The 20,949-nt window shown below is 42.3% G+C and overlaps 1 protein-coding gene across 1 annotated transcript; it reads right to left on the bottom strand.

The window, feature by feature from the left end:
- Window positions 1–228: 228 nt before the first annotated feature.
- Window positions 229–18,608, bottom strand: RIOK1 (RIO kinase 1). Its single transcript, XM_076330502.1, has 17 exons — window positions 18,481–18,608; window positions 17,058–17,262; window positions 15,809–15,899; window positions 14,640–14,709; window positions 13,886–13,928; window positions 13,103–13,195; window positions 11,987–12,099; window positions 11,772–11,852; window positions 11,147–11,233; window positions 9,929–10,066; window positions 9,240–9,343; window positions 6,547–6,653; window positions 5,351–5,416; window positions 3,513–3,632; window positions 3,177–3,230; window positions 1,960–2,103; window positions 229–446 (listed from the first exon to the last, which is right to left on the bottom strand). The coding sequence occupies exons 1-17, from the start codon at window positions 18,549–18,551 to the stop codon at window positions 336–338; spliced, it is 1,698 nt and encodes a 565-aa protein (XP_076186617.1). The 5' UTR covers window positions 18,552–18,608; the 3' UTR covers window positions 229–335.
- Between the last annotated feature and the right edge of the window lie 2,341 nt (window positions 18,609–20,949).

Here is a 20,949-nt window from a genome sequence, read left to right as displayed (position 1 = left end):
AAATCACTGTTCTGGAACAAACCAAACTAGCTTGTATGCAGTGTGAGGCAGGGGTGTAAGACCCCAGGAACAAATCAATGAAAGTTTAACAACAGGTTAAACCTGCACAGGTGAAGGATTTTAACATGCACAAGTGCTGAACTGATTCTTTCCTATGGAGAAACCCATGGCATATACTCTGTTCAAACAATTACACCATGTTATTAATAAAACCACCCTCACGGTTAATACTGTATGTATATAAATAAAGGATTTTTTAATTTTAAAAAAAGAAAAAAGGATGGTGACTAAATAACCCACAAGAAACCATCCCTTTCCCCAAGCCAAAGCTGATTTTATTTGCCTTTCTTCATTTTTGCAGTCTTTTCTTTCCGCTTCTTCACATGCTTTGGGATTTTGGTTTTCCTCTTCTCTCTTTGGGCTTCTTTAACCAATTTTTTCCTTTCCTATAAAGAACCAAACACCATTCATTTAAAGCCAGAAGGAATGAGAGATTTTGAGCAGGTCGATCAATTGTTACATTAACAAGTTAATTAACACACCACACAAAGATGAGGTTATCAAGAGGAAGAAATAAAAGAAAAAAAATCAATAGGAATGGTGAGGGGAAAGGAAAAAGGAAGTATAGCTTGGGGGTGGAGCTAAGAGTTGCACACTGGTAATGACAAGGCAAAATTCAAACTAGTTAAAACCTGAGTTTCATGCAACCTTTGAAGAAAGGGAACAAGAGGCACTCTTAACTCATGCTATTTACACCTAAGATTACAACAGGATGCCTGATCTAGGTTTTCTGCTACCCACAGGGCTACTATAGTACGTGTTTCTATATCATGCAAAAATACTGATCCAGTAACTGCTGGTAACTCAGAGCAAGCTGATCATCATCAGGATTGGCAAGAAAGGGTGCTATGCTACTGCAATACACTATAATTTGTGCCGGACAGTGAAGAGACTACACTCAACTGGAAAATGCAAAGTCAGCATAATGGGGTGCAGGGTGGAAGTAATTGCTGCTAATCAGTTGTTCAACCTACAGCTGAACACATAGGTTACCAAAAACCTCATCCTACTCACACAAAAAGTCCAAATGAAAACCTATCCACAAGGATGAGAAGGGACCAAGACTTCCCTGCTTCACATCTGTAAGGCAGCAGCTCTACTGGACACTTTCTACCAATCTAGAGCACTGCGTTTTTATTTGACAGATATGGAATGTATTATCTTACCTTTTCTAGGAAGAAAAACCTAACAAGCAAACCCGCAAAACTTGAACCCCTTAAGCCCAGCAAGTTTCATCCTTCTTTTGCACAGCACCTAAAAGGCTGCCAAAAGGCTCTCACCTATAGATGATACTCTGCAGAAGACCCTCACCAAAACAGAGCATACTTGTTCTGCAGTTTGGAAAACAAAACCTTAAAAAAAAAAAACCAAAACCCAAACCACAATCCCTTTGCGTGACTGCATTACATCTCTTGCCTGCAGTGAAGCTAGCCAGTCTGTACTAACGGTACCACAAAAGCCACTGTGGCACAAACATTGTCACCAGGTCTCCTCTTCTATAGATCAAATGGTCTCAGTTCCCTGGGCAAAAGGAGGTTAATCAGGGACCACAACCACAAGCCTGAACACCAAAGCCTGGGAGAGTAGCCAGAGGCACTGAAGAGCGGCCCAGGCTTCACTAAATTCTGCTTTGCATAGCCTTAGAATTCCCTGCAGAGATCTCTCTTCTAGCATTGTCTAGGCTACAGAGAGCTATGTTACATGTTCCTCTACACAAAACCACCATTAATAAAGCATCCATACTGAAATTCACTTTCTCTGCTCTCATTCTCCACAACAGGAAAAGTCCATAGCTTGTTTCAGACAAGAAGTAGCAAAGAACCACTCAGAACTAAATTTGGATTTTTTCCTGTCACATAGGCAGAGGTGGGAAAAATAAACAATTCCTGGCCAGCTGACCTTTTTGTCCAAGCTAACTTCAGCAGGTTTATCTTTGGGATGTACAGATTCTTTACAGCCCGAATCAGAGTCCTCTGAGCCACCATCATCATCACCAGAGTCTGTTTCTGACTTGTCTGCCTTCTTTTCAAGAAGTGCAGGGATCTGCAAGATATATCAAGAATTGTATCAAACCAAAACAAAGCCTAATGACAATATATATACACACACACGCACGCATATATATACACACACATATAAAAAACCAAAACAGAATCTGCTGCAAAGAAACCCTTAAGTGAGCTTGTGCCATCTCCTTTACTACAGCCATCACTGAGTCTCAAGAAAAAGAATGAAAAGTAGGTTAACCCAAACTAAGAACAAGGAGTCTAGAATATACAACACAGAATCTTTTAGGTCAGGGCTCACAGCACAGCTGTATTGGCACTCCCAAACTAATTTCCATAAGTTAAACAGCAATTTGCTAACATATGTGGAAGCCAATTTTTAATTATACTTGGATCATACCCAAATCTACCTTGGGGGCACTGTATGTAGGCTTTCTTGCAAACACAAATATCTACACTGGAAAACTCGCTTATTCTTAAACAAGCCTGGAGACTGTACCACAGCCTGATCCCATCCATATTTATATTTCCATTTTAAAACAGAGTCTACACCACTGCTAGATAACATTTACAGAGGAAGGAGGAGGAATCCACACAGGGCTTCTGCCTTGAATTATATTGCTACAGACTGATCTGTACCCAACTTCTTACCCAACATACTTTACAGAAGTGTCACTGTCAAGTACTTCAATTATAGTAAGACATAATATCTTATCCCTAATACTGCAGGGTTGTTCTTTACACAGTAATTACAGCAAAGCTACCCTGAACATATCAAAACTTGTAGTCATGCTACAATTTAAATCAATTACATTTTCCATAATTGGAAGAAGTCTTCCCTCCTCTCCACCTTAACTTTAGAGATCATGGCCATAGCAAGGATTATCATTTCATTCTCAAGCAACCCAGCATCAGCCACAGTGCAGGGAAGCAATTCACGTGGTGTGCAGACACACTGTCATGCCAGACCCATTCCAGACATAAATGGTCACTCTGCAGACAAGAGGCTTCTTTCATGGTGTCAGCTGCAAGACAAGACATTCTCTATACTCCTTATAAGTGCTTTTCTGAAAATGGCTAAAATGAAGGATTTCAAAAAGACCCTCTCACCTTCTGAACACCAGACAAATCCTTCTTCAGTCCTGTCACAGTCTGGTAGAGAATCTACACGCAGGGAGAGAGAAAGAAAAATACGTTATCAGAATACATGAGTCTTAAGTCTTCTTGCCCAGAGAAAATTACTATCTCAAAAAAAAAGCTCCACCCAGGAAAAAACCCACAATGTTAGCATTAGTACTAACCAGATGATTTTCAAGTATGACACTAGATTCAGTACTCCACACCTTGGTAATAAGGCTTCTGTTTTTGTCTGTTGCTATCAGTTTCCAGCAAGAAGAATTCATATTCCCTCCCTCTTTTTTGCAGTGCCTCAGCATGTCTACTCACATTATCTTGCTGAATATTCAATGCCATGTCCTCTTCTTTCAATTTCATCATTATATCCACGTCTCTCTCGTAGTTTTTAACTTCAGTCAAAGTTCGAGGTATGTAAGCCTTCTTAAACACCTAGTAGAGTGAAAGGAAACACAGACTTACTAATTTACATATAGTTTTATGACGTTCTTCCTTCCTAATTATGCATCCTTAAGAGAATAATCATGAAGGATTTCATGGCTCGGAGAAACTAAAAATGAACACAGCAGTGATCCAGTACCATCTGAACTGCAGCGCATCTTTTTTTTTTTTCAGGAGCAGACTTAACATGCAACCTACACATTATTGATGGATCGTGACTAATAAGGCTCCCTCTTTAGCATGACTACCACTAGGCCACTTACAAACTTCTCCAATCCTTCCAACTTCCTCTTAACCTATTTGAGTCCTAAGGTTTTGTATTCTAAGGATTTTCTCTAATGTTTTTATTGTACTGTTTACAATGCCTTCAGGAGGCAACTCCATTAAAATGCACTGTTAGAACTTAATCTCTTTATATAGTAACACCTGCTTCAACTCGCAGTCCAACTCTAAAAAGGTTCCTGCAGCAGTATAGTACAGTAAAACCTAACTGCAGTATCAACAACAACATACTTAAAATTTGTCATGCAGTCTTTTTGAAACAGTCCTCCAGCAAACTTAAGTCACTACCAGATCAGAGAGAAGTATTTTGCTTCTCTTTTTCATGGTATCAGTTCAATCCCGGTACAAATTCAGTACACTTTAGTCTAGCAGTTATGATCATAAGTGCTGCGCAAAGAGCAGAGGCCACCACCTCCACAGAGCTTGCCCTTAATTAGCTCTACTCTTTTGTGAACAAAGTGACACAAACTAGCCATGGTCACATGAGAAGTCTAAGAGAAATAAACTGAACTTAGATGCTACTAAAGCATCTCTCTTACAGGTCAGTACCTTTATATAAGCAAAGGAATAATTGGTTTGCAAAAGATGGGCTTGCAACAAAACACTTCTGAACCCTGTAGTTCAAGTTGTATGCTGAGGATATCTTAGGAAACAAAAATATCTTTCCCTGGCCAACCTTGAGCTAGAAGCAGTTAGTAAAACCTGCAGAGCTCCAAGAGAAAAAAGAAAAGTCTTTGATAAATCAAGTAGTATTGACTCCAAAGATAAACACCACATGAACCAGTACAAATAGGTTCTCACCGATACAAATTCTGCTCAATGCAGAGTTGGTTTTTTGGTTGTTTTGGTTGTTTTTTTTTTTTAAAACTCTTCTGTAACAGATAGACAAGACTAAGATAGAAATTGTTTTATCTTTACATCCAGCCTTTCCAGAACGTTAGCAGTTTCCTGTAACAGACTTGAAATGGCTTCACTTAATGTAAAAGCAAGGGAGAGAAACAGTACATGCAAGAACTGAATTAGACTGGGACTGGAGCTAGATAGGTCAATTTGGTCATTTAGTCAATGCACGTATCCAAATACCCTGCTTCTGTATCACTGGTCCAAAAACACTGGCATAATCAGATCTCTCCACTCAGTTTTTTTGCTAACTGAACCTGAACTGGAAGATGCATCAAGGGACCTAGCTACAAGCAAACATATTTGTTTAGGAAATGGAGTATTTGCCTTCTAACACCTTATCACTGTCAGCTTTTACACATGGCATCCCTTAATACTTCACATCTCAAATAGTTCAAGACATCTCAGTATCACAATGTTTTGCTTATCAACTGTACATTTTTCCAAATAAAACAGAACATTTTTCATTGTTGAGAAGAGGCAAGGTTAATATTAATTTCATAGCAGGAACAAAAATCCTCACTTACTTCCTCATCCACTTTATCTTGACTGGATCTTTCCTCCTCTGTTCTTTTCGATGCTATTTCCATTGCCTAAAGAAACATAAAACAATACAAAGTTATCACTCTTTAGAATCGCATCACTTAATCCAACTAACCATTCCCATCTGTGTTTCTCCCTGTACTCCACACTGTCACTCACAAATACTCCAGCTGTCCTTATGGCAACGCCTTGAGCGACACCTAATGGTAACCAACATTTCTGCAAAGTGCACTTGTGACTGCAGATCTTATATTAACAGAGGAAAAACATGCTTGCTGCTCCTCCCAGACTAAATTATGGCAGGCCCAGCATGACTACAGGATGTAACAGCACAAGGAGCATACAGTCAGTATGCTGACTCATATATATACAGCTCAGTCCTGAAACTTGGCTCTTCTCACACACAGCCAGAGGAGCATAACTAAGGGGAACCACATAGCACAGCTCTGTCTCATTCAACCTCCAATATGACAGAAAGTACACAACGTCTGGAAATCCCTATGCTGTACTGCTATTTGGACCACACTCATGTGGTCTTGACCAGGAACGACACATCAAATCTCCACTCTGAGCACAGCATATGTGGCCCCCATTTCTCTTGCGTTAACTTAAAAAGCTTCACCCCCTCCTTTTTAAAGAAACATCTAACTGGGAGCAGAGGACTGGCAGCCAGAGATGAAATGCTGCTAGCAGCACTAAGTCAGTTTACCTCCTCCTAGAATCAGCGTGTTCTGCCCGCTGCTGTATTTGGCTAGCAAGACCATGTACCTTGGAGTAACACTGCCCTGAGTCATTCCCTTCCTCCCTCAGCCCACCCTGCTCAAATCTGCATTCTTAACCCCATTCTCTATATAAGCATGGTTGTATTTCTGCAAAGCTTCTCCTTGCCAAAAAGAAAGAACTAATTTAAAGTATCCTGGTTTCAGTAGCACCTGAAACAGACACTGGAGTTCTCATGATTAGACTTTTTGAGAAAACATAGAATGAAAGTGTTGTCAACCTATAATAGTATAAATGGAAAAGACCTGTATGCATTTTTGAAGCACTAGCATAACATAATGTCACGTACCACCTTCCTTCAATAGCAGGATGTACAGTAAGTGAGATGAAGGAGCTTGAACTAGATCTGATTTTATTGTTCATGTCTTCCTACATAAGCAGCAAGGCCATGAGGTCTTACCTTAGACAGATAGTCATCAATGTTCTCGCTTGTGATAGAAGGATCAGTAATAAACTCAAAGAGCTCCCTCACAGTCATCACTGCAACATTGTGCTTCTGGAAAAAGTCTACCAGGAAACAAGGGCAGAGACAAACACCGTCAGTAATTAGGTGTAACACATGCAGCTGTGATGTTACAGTGACAGTTACAGCAAGCCAATGGCCCTGATGACTTGGGAAAGTCTCAGCAGCATGTACTGCATCATACCGGATTTAGTTATTAGATGACTCTTGGCCATCTGAAATAAAACTGTTCATCTTCCAGGTGCAACAAATACTGAAAGGAGAATAACTGGATAAATATAAAAGCCAAATCAATTTCAGCAGGATGCAGACTTTATGAGGTAGGGGCTAAGAAGTAAACAATTTAAGACAGGTGTAGTATTTGCCATGACTAAGATGAAAAATGTATTTCAAAGAATAAGGAATGGAGACCTCAAATTTTTTGCAAAAGAGAAACAGAAATATCCACTGAAACACAGTACAGCCTAATTATGATCCACCTAAAAGGGAAGACACGTTAACATATTAGAATTTTCCTCAATACTACACTCAGAATTGGTTTCTTGAGTCATGTATAACCAAATTCGGAGGCTACAGTTCTGTACTGAAAAACAGCAGTGAAAGACACTGAGGACTGCTTAATGTTTCCTACTGAAGTTCTCAGAAGATCTCTCACCATGAGAAATTAATCATAGAAAAACCAAAAATTTAGTTTGGAGGCAGCTCTGTGACCATGGAACCACAAGTCTTTGCAATGATCACAGCTAGGGCAGAGCATAAAGCAAGGTGTTTCTCAGAGTCTCTGTAGAAGGACTACACAGAGAATCATAGAATCATAGAATCATAGAATCATTGAGGTTGGAAAAGACCTCTAAGATCATCGAGTCCAACCGTCAACCCAACACCACCAGGCCCACTAAACCATGTCCCTAAGCGCCTCATCTACACGTCTTTTAAATACCTCCAGGGATGGGGACTCCACCACTTCCCTGGGCAGCCTGTTCCAATGTTTCACCACTCTTTCAGTAAAGAAATTTTTCCTTACATCCAATCTAAACCTCCCCTGCCGCAACTTGAGGCCATTTCCTCTCATCCTATCGCTTGTTACTTCGGAGAAAAGACCAACACCCACCTCGCTACAACCTCCTTTCAGGTAGTTGTAGAGAGCGATGAGGTCTCCCCTCAGCCTCCTTTTCTCCAGGCTGAACAGTCCCAGTTCCCTCAGCCGCTCCTCATAAGACTTGTGCTCCAGACCCCTCACCAGCCTCGTTGCCCTTCTCTGGACACGCTCCAGCACCTCAACGTCCTTCTTGTAGTGAGGGGCCCAAAACTGAACACAGTATTCGAGGTGCGGCCTCACCAGGGCCGAGTACAGGGGCACAATCACTTCCCTACTCCTACTGGCCACACTATTTCTGATACAGGCCAGGATGCCATTGGCCTTCTTGGCCGCCTGGGCACACTGCCGGCTCATGTTCAGCCGGCTGTCGACCAACACCCCCAGGTCCTTTTCCGCCAGGCAGCAAAGTTTTTTTTTTTGAGAAAACATAGAATGAAAGTGTTGTCAACCTATAATAGTATAAATGGAAAAGACCTGTATGCATTTTTGAAGCACTAGCATAACATAATGTCACGTACCACCTTCCTTCAATAGCAGGATGTACAGTAAGCGAGATGAATTCTCAGCAAAGAGAAAGTTGCAGTGACATAAAACAAGCAAACAAACAACACCAAAACCACTGCAACTCACCAAGGTACTAGAATATCTAAGGAGAGCAAGCCAAAAAACATAAAAAAAGAGCAAGGGTGCAAGTATCTGAGCCAGAAGGGAGTTATTAGAAACCCATTAACAGAAAAGGAATAAGGAAAAACTAGCATACTGGGTATCAACAAACACATAGCATCAAAACGCACACAGTCCTTTTTCCACAGACTTTCAAGAGTCTCTGTAAAATTAGAAAAAAAGTCAATCTGAAAAGAAAGGGGGGACAAAAGCAGCCTGCAGTGACAGATTTCTTGTCCTCAGGGAGAAACACACCCTACCAGGAGGTGTGTGTCTGTTACACAACATGCATACTCACACATGAAGACCAAATTGTCATGAAAAAAATATCATAAAGGCACCTTGTTTATCAAAATACCATGACAAGTGGTAACATCTCTAATAAATTACTCTATGCCTCGATCCTCTCAGCAGACCTGGACAAGTAAGTGCAGGTAACTTCATAAAACACGGTAACTTCTTGCCAGCTGAGGAATTCCAGATGTGGATTCCACTCACAGAAGGAAACACATCAGTGTGTCTGCGCAGTCCTTTAAGTAAGGGAAGTTAAGACTGGGGTGGGCGCTGCTGCAGACTGGGAATGATCTCTAATCAGTCTGGGACTGATCTCAGATCTATCGTAAATCTGAGATTCAGCCAGGTGACTCGTTTCAGCCAGATGATTTCTAGCAAAATAGGCTACTCTCTTCTGAACTCGGCACAATACACTGCTCCCTGAGGAAGCCATGAGAACCTAGGAGAGGGAGCATTTTAACATAAGTTTGACAGCTTCTACGGTCAGTTATACCTGAAAGAACATAGGTGAACACAGCTCACCTTCCTAAATAAACCAGCTATCAGAACAAGAGTTGAAGTGCAGCCCACTCACCATTAACGTTGGCACAATCTTTTCGCAGGAACTCCAGCGCATGCGGGTGGTCATGCTCCACTGCCTGAGACACATCAATGATGTACACCTCCCCGCTGTGGTACCTGCAAACAAACACAGAGAGCCGCACTAACTCCACCGCTGTTATACTGGAGATTATTGAGGGGCAGAGAATAAAATGTGCTTCAAACTTAAGAACCAGCAAACAATTTTAACATATTTCTCTAGCATACACTTCACATATTAGGGCCAGAGTGGCTTTTTTGGGTCAATCCTTTCCCTCCTCTACACAAGCTGTATTATTAAACTTTAAAGAAATAGTCTTCTCGTGAACACAAAAAGCTGTGTTATAGGTGGGAGGAGAAAAAGAAAAAAAATGATACCTTACTAATTTTTTCTCTAGTTGAGGTTTTGGTTTTTTTGTTTGTTTGTGAGGGGTTTTTGTTTGGGGGTTTTTTGTTTTGGTTTTTTTCCTTTGGGTTTTTTTTTTTTTGTTGTTTTTGTTTTTTTTTTTAAACAGAGAAAGCTCAGATCTGGGTTAAAAGCTACATGATTAATTACATCAGTTACAAAACCCAGTCACAAAAAGGACCCCACCCTCCCTTAAAGGTAGATTAGTACTCTCACATAGAGGTTGCCAATGCATACATTTTAGATGTCACAATTCAGAGCAAAGTTTAAAAACATACAGCATATTAAATTCACTGAGATCTGCATGAACAAGTCTGGCATCTTGGTACATTCTTCTCATGTACTGGATGATTTGCAGGTACAGCTCCCGGACTTTGGAGTCAGATAACTGAGCATTCTTCAGCAGAGCAGCAGGCCTTGAAATTACAACACAAATAACAGAAAGTGAATACTTTTTCCTTCTTCACACCAGCTGCAAATGCTTTAACTGCTGTACCTGATCCTTCCGCTCACTAAGCGTGTCAAGCAAGTCAGCACAAGCAGCTAAGCGCATGGAGCCAGCATGAAGGGCAGCAAAGCTTGGTATATGCTTGCCAAAGATACTGGAGTTCTGTTTCCAATGTGAGCTAATTTGGACCGTGCTACATTAATGTTTGTACTACAAAATGATGACCTATCTTCATGTATGATTAGCAAGCCTTTCTAGCCTTAATCTCTGGTTAAGCCACTTTACAGATTCATTTTGCACACAACTGAGGCTTCAGAATCATGCAGATTGTCTGCAAGTAGTAGCTGGCAAATGTCTGGGTATTCAACAGGTCACGTGCACCTGTGTCCTGGTTTTGGCTGGGATAGAATTAATTTCCTTCCTAGTAGCTGGTACAGTGCTGTGTTTTGGATTTAGGAGGAGAACAAAGTTGATAACACACCGATGTTCTAGTTGTTGCTAAGCAGTGCTTACACTAGTCAAGGACTTTTCAGCTTCCCATGCTCTACCGACTGAGAAGGCTGGAGGTGCACAAGAAGCTGGGAGGGGGCACAGCCAAACTGGCCAAAGGGACATTCCATGCCATGTGACGTCATGCTCAGTATATAAACTGGGGAAAGCTGGCCGGGGGGCTGCTGCTCGGGGACTGGCTGGGCATCGGTCGGCGGGTGGTGAGCAATTGCACTGTGCATCGCTTGCTTTGTTTTTGTTTTTTTTTTTTTATTTCAATTAAACTGTTCTTATCTCAACCCACGAGTGTTCTCACTTTTGCTCTTCTGATTCTCTCCCCCATCCCACCGGGGCGGGGGGGAGAGTGAGCGAGCGAGCAGCTGTGTGGTGCTCAGTTGCCGGCTGAGGTTAAACCACAACAACATGCAAGAGTAACATGTTAATTGTACAGACCTAAAGTAATAGTAGGTAAATTCAGAGGGTTGGTTTGTTTGTTTTTAATAAAACGTTGTGGAAAGTTACTATTAAAAAAAAAGTTTGATTTTCTATGGATACTTACCTATCACCTTTACCAATAAAGCCCATGACAAGCACATGGCTTCTTAGCATAATTGGCTCTGGACAAGGTATCTGGGCTGTATTCAACCTGTAACACAGGAACAAAGCCACAAAAAAATAAAACCAAACTCTATTATTTGCATTGCACTAGTGCCTATAGGAGCTCTGTTGCTTTAAACATAATACACAATAAGAGCTCCTCTAATCAGGAAACTCTCACTTGTGCAGAGTAACTAGGAAATGAATACAAAAAACCACAACCATTCTGGCTCTGACCCTATTCTAAGCATTCCTGTGTCGGACAAAGAATCTTTACACAGTTCAGGTTAATCTACGATTATATCACACAGTGTGCTGTTACTCAGCAGCAGCTATTTCTAGCTTTTCCTCACTTTTCAGTCAGAGCATTCGGACATTGAAGAGCTTCGAGCATGAGCAGCAAGACGAAAGAGTATCTTTATTCCTCCCTCCCCTTTCTTCTCTCTCCCACGGGGAAGCTTAAGACGCTTTTCTGAATACTCCAGAGACCCTAAAAGGTAGCGATAGCCACAGTCTAGCAATAGGAGAGTACCTCCTATAAAGTTTCAGTTACCTTTGCATGCTGAAATAAAAACTGGAAGAATCACCTTATTAAATTCCTCATTTCTTTTTCAGCCCATGTCTTCACCATTTTTCTTGGGTTGCCTTTGCAATATCCATGACGAAATCTTTAAATAAAGAAATAAAAGACAACAGGGACCCTTAGCCAATCAATGCAGTATTAGCACTGGTGATTTTACCTTCAATTTACCTTTCAAACAACATCTCTTCCCCACTAAAACCAGGCAGAAGTCAAACTCACCTGAATTCACCACTCACATACTTATCCCGATCTTTAAACATCAGAATAGAGGTTTTGTAAATCTTTATTGCTCTGTTCTCTCCATTCGCAGTACTGGCATGATATACATTAGCCTATCAGATTATGAAGGGAAGAAATAATATTAAAGAAAAACTCTTTAAAAACCAACATAACCTTCTCTCCTCTTCTCTTTCTAACACCTGGAAAAGATCTGATAAAAAGACCTGATCTCACCCCGGCCCCTACTAGGCACCCAGCTGAGTGAGACTGCACACAAGGGCAAGTCTTTTTCTACCAGAGGCAGCTTACGGGAAGTACCTAAGACTGGGTAGGGGTGTGACAATGCACACAGGACAAAAACAACAATGCACAAGAAAACTCTGCCTCATCCACATTTTGGAGACTGAAACAAGCCCTTGTGTGAAGGGTTAATATGAGTCTGTGCACTATTTAGGCCGTAAAGCATGGCCCAAATATCTCACGTTGACACCTCTACACAGGGTGGAAGTATGCCTTTAATCAGCATCCAAGGACTTGGAAGAAAACCAGATCAGCCTAGGGACTAGGCATTCTAAAACTGATTTATTAATTCACTTGGAAATTTGTGATCTGGTTTTAATTATCTACAATATTACTTGATAATAACAGCACACAAACATGCTAGTTTTGTAAAAGCAATGAAGGTTCAATAGTATTTTAAACACAATTTTGTTACACCATTTAGATACTCCCATGTCTGCTGACATGTGGAGCTGGTTTGATCTGCATTCAAGAGAATCTTGCATGAAGAAAGAATTACCTGGGTTTGTATGTTTTTCAGGCACTGTTTAATATTGTGTGTACGCATACCCTTTCAAAAAATTTCAGTTGTAACATACAATTAACAAGATCCACAAATTTAAGATAACACATAAGTATTCTGAGAAATCTTTCATACTTGGGGAAACTTGTTTCCTTTAACATAAATTGCACTTTATCTTAAGATAATTTCCCACCCATCAAGCAACACGAAAAGTAGTACTAAACCCAAGTATTTCAATACATCTTCTGAGCACCACAAGCTTCCACCTAGTTTGCTGAGAAAAAGACTATCATGTCATTTTTAATAAAACTTACTTCCTTCCCTGTGCTGATGCAGCCATTGATTTCTGATATGACACCTCTCGTTAGCATCTTGAACAGAATCATTCGGGTCCTTGGATCTAACACCTCAAATTTAATACAGAAAAGTCACCACAATTGCTCTCTTTGAAGAGGACAAAGCCTACTAATACAGTCCATTCTTAGTACCATATTAAAGGACCCACAGCATCAGACTATTCTTAAGGATCAAATGATAATCCAAACAGCAGCCACTCAGAATTTTGTGATGATTCTAGAATGACACTTTGCTTTTTCTTTCAAGATGATTTTTTTTTTTTTTAAGCTAAGTGTATGTCCTTGAGCTAGCTCTAGAAGAGACATAAGAGAATGATTTCCCACCCACAGTTGCATTAAATGGGTTAAAATAAAGTTTCTTTTGAGATATAGCTATCATAACTGAAATAGAGCAGCTATGGGGCCTTGGGCCAGTAATAGTTCAGTCTTGCTAAAGAAAAAAGGAAGAAAGCAAACCTAGCATTTTTTAATTGTTCTTTGGAATTTAATAAAAGCTTAAGATGGAATTCTGCATTGCATATACGATCAAATCACAAAAATGAGCTCCAAAATGTTTATGGAAGCAAGTACAACCTTCATACAAGAACGAAACATAAAGAAACAACAGATCTCTTGAGGATAACAAGGGAAACAGAATTCCAAGGCAAAACTGTATTCCTACAGTATCCATTTTATCATCGATTCCAAAATTCCACATTATTTGTTCTAGTCAAAAGAGAAATTTGATGCATTAAGACTTACCTGTTCTACTGTTGCTCTGTCTGATTTATCTTTGACTCGGTACCTAGCAGAAGTGAAAATAAAATTATACAATCCCACACATGGACTCAGTACTTTGACAGAGTAAAACATGACATTCTGTATCAGAGAGAAGATGACAGCCTCAAGAAGTATGGCTTTCAGTTCATACAAAAGCAAAGGTTTCTCCTGCAGGCAGAAAAAAAAACCCCAAACAAAAAACCAAACCCATAAACATCAGTGCCCTTCACTTTTACAGATATCTTCTTGCCTCCACTGAATTATGCTCACTCAGGAGAAAATGATATCTGTCTTAACAACTTAGGGCTATAAGCTGCAGGCTTAAAAAAAAAAAATTTTTTTAAAAAAAGGTACCCCAAATCATCAGGTGGAACCTTCAAAAGGCTTCCAGTATTTTTTCTAGCCCAAATGCTTAAGGACCTCTGTTCAGAAAGAGTATCAGAGATAAAATAGTCCATTGCTAGCGGAATGACACCCACCACTTCTGTCTTACTACACGAATACAATCAGATGTGCTACCAAGCAGCAGTGACAGAAGCATCAAAACTTTGGAATGATTTAAACAACTGATCTGGAAACCAAAAGTTTAAGAACAGAGAGCAAACTGCACGTAGACTATGTACAAATTTTGGTTTTCTTAATAAATCTATTCAAAACACAGGATCACTAGGAAATAAGAACTACTCTTCTGGGTTCAAATTATTTAAGTGAAAGTAGAACCAGGAGTAATACTCACATGTCTGCTTCCTTCTGTCTAGACTTTTCTGTGACTCGGTTTATAACGGAGTCATCAAAATTCAGCTTATCTGAAAAACGCGTAAGAGAAATGAAAAAAAAAAAAAACAAACCCAAAATCAAAGTTTCCTATGTCTGAAATTGCCCCAGCAATTCTGCTGCCCGACGATATGTCACAACACAATGTTCAAACACAGGTGGAGCTCTTTATAACAAGCCCAGAAGCTTAGCTACATACCAGAGTTAACCTAGCGCTCCACTCTGTCTACATTTCAAGGACTACAAGGTAACAACACAGATGAGTGAGGCAGTCCCACAGACTTGGAGATGTAATGCCATCCAGAAGTAATGCCTTTTGGATAACATCTCACCATTAAATTTGTCCACCATTCTCTTACCACAATTGAATGTCATTTTTCTGAACAGAATAAGCAACAGACTCCAGGATTCTCTCCTCATGATGTATTTAAAATGGTGTTTGATTAATTGCTAAATGCATAAAAGCTGCTGTATTTGGCTACATATACCAGCACTACTCTTTTGAACCTTCGTTTTAGAACCACTTCATTATGAAGGAAAACACAACCTCTGTCAAAAGGCCCCAATCACAGCTACACCTAGCCCGAACAGGCTGAGCTGAACAGCCATTTCCATCACATAGTAAACATCGAACTACACTGGCTAGGACAGCGGCCTCTTCGCTTATCACAGAAACTCTACCACTGTGAGATAACTGTTGCATAATGTACCACCCTAATACTACAGGGGACTGCAATCGTCTAGAAAATTTAGCTGTGGTAGCAGCTTTGAGAATGACCAACAACGTCACAACAGAGAGCTGATACCCTCCCTCCAGCCAAACAGCTTGCTCCTACAGAGAAGCTAGGGAAGCAATACTTGAACTTTATGTGGTCTAGCAAAGTCAAGGGGAAGAAAAAAAAAAAAACAACAAAACAGCCCTGTGGCTCTGAGGGGGGAAAGAAAGGGGTATGTCAGCTAGCTAATGGAGACTAAAAGCAACTTCAAGTACGCAAAAAACATGTTTTAATCTGTCTGGCAATGGTTAACTGCCATTCCAGCGAGTTCTGCCTTCAAGTAAGCAGAATTAGTCTGAGAACACCACAGAGTGGTATCTGTTTTCATAAAAGACAACAATGCAATTATACTCACCTAAATTAATTTTATGTTCAAACTTCCTTAAAGCCTTGTCTGTAGGAGTAGACATTTTTGCCGAATAGCAACTAGGGGTCTGTCTATTTGCCTGAAACAAAGGATTTGTTAATATAAGTTGCCTTCTCTAGATAGCCCTTTGAAATACAGACAATATCATTGGAAAAGTCGGCTCAAATGCCTATGCCTAGAGCTATAAATAGAAAACCAGAAAGGGTGAGGAAATGGATATAGATTAACATCAGATTTTACTTAATTCAAGAAAAGAAAATACAGGTGACACATCAGTTAAAATTCCCAAAAGTGCCCCAGCTCAGGATTATTTTTAGTCTGGGAATTGAGCTGCAAGTCTCTCATATTAACACTTTTTCTGTCTTTAAAAGGAAGGGAAATAGCAGAGAGAAACAAGGAGAAAAATGAGAAGGTAATGAACAGAGAAAACTTTCCAAGATGCTATCTTTTCTTACAGGTAGTCTTCTCCAAACACAATTAATATCTGAACATGATTTCAGCAACACTGGACAGCAGAAACCTCTCACTAAAGGCAAGAATAAATCACCCAGGACAAGCGCTGTGAGTCAGACAAGATATGCCATGATCAGCACAAGTCTAATTTATCTCAACTATCCTGTTATGTTGGTATCAGTAAGAAAAAAGAGGTTTTGAACCTCCAGTGTCCAAGCTGAGGGGAAGAAGGATGCTAGTTCTCACACCACGTGTGCTTTTCATTCTGCACAACACCAGAGTTTCTATGCCAACAGCATACACTCTAAATTAATGCACTTCTAGCACCTCCCTCCATCTCCTATGCTTTCTTTTGCCTCCTTCACTACTAGTGCAAAACATAACCTGTTTCACCCTGGGTGTGACAAGCAGGTACGGTCTCAAAATTAAAGAGGAAAGATGGGGAAGATGCTCAAAAACACAGAGCAAAAATACCAAAAAGTAAGCAACATAGTAGAGATCGGGGTGGGCAAAGAAAGGTTGAGAAAGCTAAGGAACAGAAGGAAAACTGCAGTGACAAAGACAATCCAGCAATAGAGACAAGGAAATCAAAAGGAGCTCTGGCTACAACGTACATACACACATGGCATGGCAGAGGAACAGACTCAAAGGAAGGGGATCCTCTCAAGGAAAAATTTCCGTTTGCACTTATGCTCAACTCAACACTAACAAAGAACAAAGCCTCCAGGTTAGCTCCACTTGCTCTTGGGCACCCTTGATGCTCACAAAATAGCCTTCAACATACCTGTGGATTGCATCCACCAGCAGCATTGTGGCGCTTCATGAGTCTTCCCACCTCGTCATCCCAGTCCCAGTCTTCATCTTCCTCTTCATCATCGTTGTCAACATCACCATCTCCTTCCTCAGTGTTAAATTCTTCGCACATGCATGACTGGCAGTTCTCAGTGACCTCACCTTCTTTAACTGTTTCTGCATCTTGCGTAAATTCACTTCAAACAAATACAGATGTTTATATAACTACAAATGATTGTTACAGTCATCAAAAATTCAATACACTTATCCCAACAAATCATTTCACAAGGTTAGCTCTCCATGGTATGTTTCTCACTTCACCCATCTTTAAGCAAGCATATATGAGGATGGCACTGCCTTTAAAGAATGACTTTAAACATTTAAATTATCTTTTTCACCACATCAGTGCTGCCTTCTAACTTGTTCTGCAGTTACACATATTTGGATCCCTCTGACTCCAATCAGGTGAGCACACCAGATCAGGCCAGCTGGCTCCTTCACCAGAGGTGAACCACTCTGCTTGCTGCCACAGCAGATTTCCACCTGACAAGGAATCACACAAAATCCCACTGGAGGCAGACAGCCAACCTGCTGGTAACTCAGGGCACCAGCACAACCTACGTGGAAAAAGTTAGACCTAAAAAAGAATTTGTGGGAGAAATGAACCCTTTTGACTTACTCATGTCTTAACGTCTGTAGTACGTCACATTTTTCTGCCGGAACAAGTATGTCCCAAAGCAGATTCTCTGCCGGCATTCGACATTTAACTAAATAAATGGTAAACTAGAAAGAAAATGGCTCTAATACACAACACAAGACCATTCCTTATTCACTCCCCACTAAATATAAACCCCCCCAGGCTTTCAGTCCAACAGAAAACGTGCTTTAACTCCACACCGAATCAAACTGATCTGCTGTCCTAGGCAACCCGCTGCTCTCTTACGCGGTTTCACACGTCCAGTTACAATCGCATAACGCCAAGGTGAAATTGCCTCCACCACCCCGAGCCTGCAGGCGGGCCAGGCCATTTTAGTGGTGAAGCAGAGATCACAAACAATTGAGAAGAAGAGCTCAGAGAGCGCACGCAGCCTTTCCTCACACGTCCCGTTCTAACTCGGGCAGCACGCCCGGCCTCCCCAGCAGTTTTCCGGCGGGCATCCCCCCGCCGGGCCTCCTGCCCCGCCGCCGGGCGGCGTGCGGGACTGCTCCCCTCCCCGCTCGTCGTTCTTTGCCGGCCGCGCCTGGGGACAGGGGCACCCGAACCACCCCTCGGCACGGGCGGCTCCGACGGGGCCCGCGGGAACGGCTCGGGAGCCCCGGCCAGCCCGCCCGGCCTCGCCTCGCGCCGGCGCGGGGCGCCACGAGAGGCCCGGCCCCCCCGAGCGGCCCACGCCCGGCCCCTCGCCGCCTCCTACCCGTCGGAGCACTCCGCATCGTCAAACTGCCCGGGCACGGCCTGGCTCATCGCCACCGCCCGGTAATCCATGGCGGCGGGAGGCAGCCGGCCGGCACGCGGGGCTGCAGGCGCCGGGCCGGGCCGGGCCGGGCCGGGCCGCCCCCTACGGCGCCGGCAGAGGGACCGAAAGCGTCGCGGGCGAGCGCGGCCGCGCAACTAAGGTGGGCGGGACCCGCCTCCGCCCCCCGCCCGCTTCTCAGGTTCCGGCGCGGCGATTGGCTGCGAACGCCTGACGTCAGTCTTTGCCGTCGGGTTTGGCCCAGCCGCGAGCACCGCGAGGGCTGTTGAAGGGGTGGAAATGGCGGAGGGGCGAACGGCCCGAGAGGCGGGGCTGTAGGTCCTGTACCCGCCGGGGCCGCTGGCACTCCGCGTAGCTCTGACAAGCGCTACGAGGGTAAATCCGGCAGCCGCAGCCTTCCTCCGGGAGAACTCGCAGAAACCACTGATAAGTAAATAAATAAGTAAAAACTCGTCCGTGGTACATCCGTACAATACGGCGTAACACAGCCTTGAAAATGTTGCACCTTCAAGCCCTCTTCTCTTTACTAGAAATGACCGCTTGTGCCACAGATTCGTGATTGTTTTCCCTAAAACATTAGGGAAATTTCCCTAAAACATTGATCTGTGTCATCTCTGGTAGATATCGATAAGAGTTTTATCTAATACACTCTGAAATACTAAATTCCAATCTTCTTATTAAAATAAAGCTCCAACTGAAGCCAAAGGAATTCCACACTTTCAAGCCTCGCTAGAAGCATCTGAGGTCACTGTAACACCCCTTACACTGCACAATGTGCTAATCTGTTTATATACCGACCTAATGTAGGATTAAGACAACAAAAGTGGGTGCTGGGCTTTTGCTACCTGGCACATAGTGACAAAATTTTAAAATGCAGTCTTTTTTGGTAGTTGTTTTCCCATTATCCGAGTGGTATATGTAAAGGCTATAAAAAAAATCTGCGATGGTGCAGAAAACAGGGATGGCTATTAAAAAAGACCGAACACGATAGCTGTCATTTCTATCCGCAACGCTTCTGTAAAGTCAACCCATTAAGAGTCTCTGAACATGGAAAGCAACAAGCCAGCTTCTGAGATTTCTAAAGCTACAGCTTTACTTCAGACTGTCTTCAAGTTGTGCCACGTAAGCTTCTGACGCTAGAGCACCTGGAACCTAAATACCCCGTTCTCCTCCTTTTGTACAAAAGAGGGAATCTTGTGTCAAATATTCTCTCTCTGTAATAAAGTGCCAGCTGGTAAGGCAGAGAAGAATACAGCATCGGTCTGAAGAAGCAGTACCACAGCTGCTTTCCAAAGAAGTCTTTATCCTACAAGGCCTAGCTGCGTGAGAAGGTAACGCTGCTCTGCTTGGACACGGGTGGCTTCAGCCAGAGGAGAGAGGGAGCATTGCTGGGGGGCCCTCGTGCTACTCAGTTGCTACGATACGCAAGTCAATTCCCTAACGTGTCAGGAGGGAGGTCTGGAAGGGGAAAGGTAGATTCCATATGCAAGCAAACTGCCCTGTTATTGCTTATTATATTGTATTACCTGGAAATTCCCATCATGCTTCCTTGTGCTAGACATTACACAAACGCTGAACAAAAATGGGAGCCTGTACACTAAGGAACTCACTGCCAAGCGCCCTCTCTGAGATTCGATGCAATGCTACGTATGGCATTCTTTAATTAGCTGCAAAATGAATGCAGCAGGAGCAGTGCAGGGTTCACCTCTGGTTTGGGGACAGGCATGACTTGAGCCAGTGGCCCTGTCACACACCAAGACACACGGTCATCTAGCTTAGTTCCAGTTGCTGCCCTGCCAGCAGGCCTTGCTGTCACCTGATCTGGGTAGCCTCTGGCTTTGGGAGGCGAGATCTGTCTTTGTGCAGGCATGCTCTGTGCTCTTCTTCCCAATGTACAGCCACATGCAACAGAAATTGGATTAAGATGACCTGTTTACTGAGCTTTTTCCTAGAACCAGCTGGTGGAGGATTCTTAATCCCTGTGGGCGAAGCTGCAGAGAATGCGCTATTCTACAGGTTTATTTCACTGTCTCATGAATTACTCAGTGCTCTTAAGTAAAAATACCTGTTTATTGTAATGACAGGGAATTAATTGAAACATAACACTGCCAGAGGATTCCCACATTCTTTTTATTCCTTCTTTGCTCCAGGCTTCCCCATAACTTCTGCTACAGCCATAGACTGCAGCATATTTTGTTTTTTTCCCAGGCTTTAAGCACTCATTTGGAAATGGGTGCAAACCATCCTACAAATGATTCACCTGCAACAGAGTTAAGTGAAACAAGCCACTAGGTGATAGTGGTACCTCCAGAAGGAGAATCTCCTATGTTATGATGTGCTAGGCTCGCTTTGACTCTTGGTCCAGATCTATCACAGGCTGAACTGCAGCGTGGCCTTCAGTGACTCCCT

Source organism: Aptenodytes patagonicus, chromosome 2 (genome assembly GCF_965638725.1).
Source record: "Aptenodytes patagonicus chromosome 2, bAptPat1.pri.cur, whole genome shotgun sequence".
Classification (NCBI taxonomy): domain Eukaryota; kingdom Metazoa; phylum Chordata; class Aves; order Sphenisciformes; family Spheniscidae; genus Aptenodytes; species Aptenodytes patagonicus.
Note: the sequence above shows the minus strand (reverse complement) of the source record. Positions and strands in the feature narration are given on the sequence as shown.